The 6,149-nt window shown below is 35.5% G+C and overlaps 1 protein-coding gene across 1 annotated transcript; it reads left to right on the top strand.

Moving 5' to 3' along the window:
- Window positions 1-3,085: 3,085 nt before the first annotated feature.
- LOC104224382 (probable methyltransferase At1g29790) lies at window positions 3,086-4,413 on the top strand. Its single transcript, XM_009776011.2, has one exon. The coding sequence runs from the start codon at window positions 3,114-3,116 to the stop codon at window positions 4,302-4,304; it is 1,191 nt and encodes a 396-aa protein (XP_009774313.1). The 5' UTR covers window positions 3,086-3,113; the 3' UTR covers window positions 4,305-4,413.
- Window positions 4,414-6,149: the final 1,736 nt, after the last annotated feature.

Here is a 6,149-nt window from a genome sequence, read left to right as displayed (position 1 = left end):
ACGATAATACTGTTCAAAATCCGGAAAATACTTCAGCATAATATACTGAAATAATTGAATTCTCTTTTCAAGTTGATTCAAATTATTCGAACGTTTTATTACTTATTTATTTTTGTTTGGCGTACAAAAAAACTTTTTGAATTCCCGGTAGAAAGAGATTTCGCTAACGAAAAAGCCTTTAATGTTATCGAATATCCCTTCTTTTTCCAAATATTTTTATGCTGGACCGGTATATTATACTGGAACTCCAGTATATTTTGCTGGAGTTCCAGTATAAGTATACTGGACTGGACTTCCAGCATAATATACTGGAGTTCCAGTATACCGGTCCAACATAATATGCTGGAAGTTCATACACATGTGCTCTAATCTTCAGTATATTATGTTGGAATTTTCCGTGTTGCAGCAAAATAGTGGCTGTTTTTCAGTAACTTTGCAAACAATATCTATTTCTCAATGACCATTCCGAAAACTGGCTAGCCCGTACTATTTTTACTAAGTTTATCTGCATTAGAAGAGGAGACAATTCTAGTTTTAACATCTATTTACAGCTTCTTTTATAACATAAACAGTTTTACAAAAAAATATTTTGGGTATAATTTTTTAATCTACAATGGTGAATAAGATCTAAATATCAAATATTATTATAGGTGTAAAATAAGCTAATCGCTATAAAAGACACAAATAAAAGTCCGAAAAACAAGACTGTTATAAAAAAAAGTTTGAAATATATACATAGTACTAAGAACTTCAATAAATCTGGTTCAAAATGGAATAAACAGTGCGAATTCCAAAAACTTTTTAGCAGATTAAACTATAGACTATCATGTGAATCGTTCCGTAAAATATGCAGCTAAAAACGCCCTAAAATAGCTAAATGGGATTAAATAACCAAGGGGTGCTTCTGATTCACACTTCACAAAGACTTGCATGGTGAAATTAAACGTTGGAATGAGTCAAACTTGAATAAAATAAAATAAAAAAGTAGTCCGGTACACTAAGCTCCCGCTATGCACGGGATTCCGAGGAAGGGCCGGACGACAAGAGTCTACTGTACGCAGCCTTACCCTGCATTTCTGCAAGAGCCTGTTTTCACGGCTCGAACCCATAACCTCCTAGTCACTTGACATCAAATTTACCAGTTACGTCAAGTCTCCTTCTTAGTCAAACTTGAATATTTATATCAATTTAGAAGTTGCAAGTTGCCAATATTTTGCTTCTTGCTTCAAATATAACAAATCATAAATACAAAGGTTGGTTTTTGGTAATAGAATAAGCAACATAATTTATGAACGTTAAACTTCTATGAGTTAACATGAGTGACCTTCTACAAGGTAAAAATAGTACCGTCTAACCAGTTTTAGGACTGATAATTGAAAAATAGTCAGCATTCGCAAAGTCATTAAAAAATAGTCACTATTTTGCTGCAACACAGAAAGTTTCAGCATAATATACTGGAGATTGAAGCACTCGTGTAAGAACTTCCAGCATCTTATGTTGGAACTCCAACACACAGAAAGCTCTAGCATAATTTACTGGAGATTGGAGCACCTGTGTATGAACTTCCAGCATATTATGCTGAAACTCTAGTATATTATGCTGGAAGTTCACATGTAAAAAATTCGAACTCCAGTATATTATGCTGGAATATTTTCTAGATTTTGAATAGTGTTTTTGTTCTGATTTATCTTTATATGAAAAGTGGAAATTTTTTGATTTCTTACGAAACTGTAACTATTTTTCGATTACCACTTATAAATCTGACTATTTTTGAATTTCACCCTACAAGTTCTCACTACTTGTCAGAGGCGGAGCCAGAAGCCCGACTACAAGTTTGACCGAGCTAATAGATTTTGCGCAAACACTATATTATATTGAAAAATTTATTAAATATGTGTAAATATTAAATTTAGAATTCAGTTATTAGCACTTGAAATTATCATTCTAAAATTCTGAATCCATAAAGTTGAAATCCTAGCTACGTCTGTACTACTTGCTATGGATAGGATCTTTCCACCTTTAATCAAATATCTCGGTTTTGGGCTCTGGGAAATAAAAAAAAAAAATTGGCACAAAGTGCTTCCCCCTTTTAATAGCCTTGCGTGGTGCAAATCTGGATTAGTTGGGGCTTCAATACGAGTATCGAACGCCACGTAGAAAACCAAAAAAAAAAATAGTTTATCATACACAATACTCATAAATACCTAACTCTCCTTTGACTAATTATAACCAAGATATCCTTGGCAAACCTTAGAGTTTTGTTACTTAGTAGTGGTAAGATTTATAGAAGGTGCTTCTGATTAACACTTTACAAAGACCTGCATGGTGAAATTAACATTGGAATTAGTCAAACTTGAATATTTATTTTCAAATTCTGAAGTTGCAAGTTGTCAATTCTTTTTGCCTCTTGCTTCAAATATAAGGAATCTTAAATACAAAAGTTGATTCTTGGTAATAAAATAAGCAACATAATTTATGAATATTGAACGTCTTTGAGTTTCACATTTGTGACATTCTACAAGTTCTCACTATGGGCGGAGCTAGAAGTCCGGCTACGAGTTTGTCGAACTTAGTAATTTTTATTCAAATAGAATATTTGTGTTTAAAAATTTATTAAATATATAAAAATATTAAATTTAGATCCTAGTTATTAGCACTTCAGAACCCATAAAATTGAAATCTTGGTTCTACCTTTACTACTTGCTATGGATAAGATCCTTCCACCTTTAATTAGAGATCTCAGGTTCGAGTCTTAGAAAATAAAAAAATCTTAGGAGGAAGTGCTTCCCCTTTTAATAGCCCTTACGCAATACAAATCTGGATTAATCGGGCTCCAATACAAATATTGAACATTGGGTAAAAAGCCAAATAAATCATTTATCATGCACAATGCTCTTAAATATCCAACTCTCCTTTGATAGAACATACCTTAGTGAAGAATTAAAGTGCTAAATAATAGTAAATAATTCAGGATTTTAAGTTAGTGGATACAAAATACAAATGCACGCATTAATTTTATATGCCTCCAGTGGGCAGATGATTATGACTTAATTATAAGCATATAAAGACTAGATTTGAGAGTTCAAGATTAATCTAGACAAAGAAAAAATCCCATGGATTCCACTAAAAAGAACAAGTTTCTTTCTTCTAACTTGTTTTTTGCCTTCCTTTTAGTATCCTCAAATCTCTTAACATTGTTCATTTCTACCTCTTTTAACACCTCTTGTTCTCTAAATCAGCAAATAGATATTGCTTCACCTGTTGTGGCTAAAGTAGCACCTAAATATGAAGCTGTTCAAGTATCTGATAACACACAATCTGATCAAAATCTTCCATCTGAGTTCCTTTCTTTAACATCTCCACAAAAACTCCCTTTAGGATTCAGCAAAAACTTTGACTCTAACGAAATCATGCCTCCAGTTGGTAGTCCGTGTACTTTGTTTCGCGATTTACTTAATCGTTACATGTCATATAATGTCAATGGTTCTTGTCCTGATGATGATTTTCTAGCACAAAAGTTGCTTCTTAAAGGTTGTGAGCCACTTCCTCGTCGTAGATGTCGTGCAGCTGCTCAACAAGAATATGTTGAGCCTTATCCAATTCCTGAGAGTTTTTGGAATACACCCTCTGATTCCTCTGTAGTTTGGAGTGGCTATACTTGCAAAAACTACGATTGTCTAGTCAATCGCGTTAGAAATCAGAGAGGATTTGACGATTGTAAAGATTGTTTCGATCTAAATGGCAAAGAGAAATCGCGTTGGACAGCGAAAACTGGTACTCGTCTTGACTTCTCTATTGATGAAGTGTTAGCAGTAAAGAAACCAGGAACAATTAGAATTGGACTCGATATTGGAGGTGGTGTGGCTACATTTGCAATAAGAATGAGAGAAAGGAATATTACAATTGTGACCACTTCAATGAACCTAAATGGTCCTTTTAATAACTTTATAGCTTCAAGAGGAGTTATACCATTGTACATTAGTATTTCACAAAGACTTCCATTTTTCGACAACACGTTGGATATTGTACACTCAATGCATGTAATGAGTAATTGGATACCGACTACACTTCTGCACTTCTTGTTGTTTGATATTTATAGGGTGCTTCGGCCTGGTGGTTTGTTTTGGCTTGACCATTTCTTCTGTGCTGGTGATCAGTTGGAGCAAGTTTATGCGCCACTTATCGACAGTGTTGGATTCAATAAAGTGAAGTGGATTGTGGGGCGAAAGCTCGATAGAGGCCCCGAGCTAAACGAGATGTATCTTTCAGCATTGTTGGAGAAGCCATTGAAGAATTCTTGGTAACACTATTTAGTGTTCCTTTTTTATTTTCTAACTCGGAAATAGGAGAGAAGAAAGCTGTGTTCTCCTTATATGTTCTTTTGTTCTATTGTACTCAAATGACATATGCAGACGTTAAATACATATATATAACAGCTTGAGTTTGAATATATGATTCTTGTTAGTTAAAAACTTATATCTTGCTTCCGCATTTCTTGAACAACAACAAACTCTGTGAGTTCCCACAAGTTGGGTATGGGGAGGGTAAGACGTACGCAACCTTACCCCTGTTGAAGTTTGGCAAAATGCCAAAGTCCCACATTGGTTGGGAGTTAAGTTTGGGGGAGATTTTTCCCCTATAAAAGAAGGCCTAATGTTTAGGATTGAAACACACCTCTCATTTGCCTTCTCATCTGTTTAAGGCATTTGTATCTTCTCTCTTTAGTATTATTTCACTTGTATTTTTGGAGTGGAATAAAATATTTGGTTGTGTCCGAGGAGTAGGCAAAATTAGCCGAACCTCGTAAATTCTGGTGTTCCCTTTATTATTGCTTTATTGTCTTATTTATTATTTGGTGGTTGTCATAATTTTTGGTATAGTAGTTGTGACTTATTCACACTCTATACATTTGGCTTCCGCAACAATTGGTATCAGAGCCAAGGTACTGTCTAAGTATGCTCTGTGGTTGCAGCATAGTCTGATCTTCCACATCAGAAAAGATTTATCTTGGTAACTGAGTCAAGGTTCTGTCTGAGTATGCTCTGTGGTTGCAGCTTAGTCTGATCTTCCACACCAGAAAGGAAATAATCTTGATTTGTATCGTCAGCTATTAAATAATATTTGTGTCAAAGATGGGAGACAATAAACAAGAAGAATCTACATCAAGTGTCAACAATACGTCATCATTGGCATCTTCGCTTATGACAAGAATTGTGTCAAATGCGAAATTTGCGGTCGAAATATTTGACGGGTCCGGACATTTTGGGATGTGGCAAGGCGAGGTTCTAGATGTCCTTTTTCAACAAGGGCTAGATCTGGCCATTGAAGAAAAGAAACCAGATGTTATTGGAGAAGAAGATTGGAGAATTATCAACCGTGTTGCTTGCGGTACCATTCGATCCTACCTTGCTAGAGAGCAGAAATATCCATACACAAAGGAAACTTCTGCAAGTAAATTATGGAAAGCACTGGAGGATAAATTTTTGAAGAAAAACAGTCAAAATAAATTGTACATGAAGAAGAGACTGTTTCACTTCACCTATGTTCCTGGTACCACGATGAATGAACATATCACCAGTTTCAATAAGTTGGTTACAGATTTGCAAAATATGGATACAACTTATGATGATGGTGACTTGGCCTTGATGTTGTTGGCGTCACTTCCTGATGAGTACGAGCACCTTGAAACTACTCTACTCCATGGAAATGACGAAGTTTCTCTCAGAGAAGTTTGTTCGGCTTTGTACAGCTATGAACAAAGAAAGCGAGAAAAACAGAAGGGCGGAGAAGGAGAAGCACTATTTGTGAGGGGTCGTCCTCAAAATCAAACGAGGACAAAGAAGGGAAGATCCAAGTCAAGATCCAGACCCAGCAAAGATGAATGTGCCTTTTGTCGAGAAAAAGGGCACTGGAAGAAAGACTGTCCGAAGTTGAAGAATAAGGCCAAACATAACAATGGAAAGGCCATTATGGATTCAAATGTAGCTGATTGTGATGATTCAGACTTCTCATTAGTTACAACAGAGTCATCAACATCATCAGACATATGGTTGATGGACTCGGCTTGTAGCTATCATATGTGTCCCAACAGGGACTGGTTCATGGAATTTCAAGAAGGAGAATATGGAGTCATCCACACAGCGGATAAC

This window comes from Nicotiana sylvestris, chromosome 5 (genome assembly GCF_000393655.2).
Source record: "Nicotiana sylvestris chromosome 5, ASM39365v2, whole genome shotgun sequence".
In the NCBI taxonomy this organism is placed as follows: Eukaryota; Viridiplantae; Streptophyta; class Magnoliopsida; order Solanales; family Solanaceae; genus Nicotiana; species Nicotiana sylvestris.
This window is presented reverse-complemented; position numbering and strand designations above follow the sequence as displayed.

Coding starts and splice junctions, on each gene's coding strand:
- LOC104224382 (XM_009776011.2), top strand. CDS start 3,114: ATGGATTCCACTAAAAAGAACAAGTTTCTTTCTTCTAACTTGTTTTTT.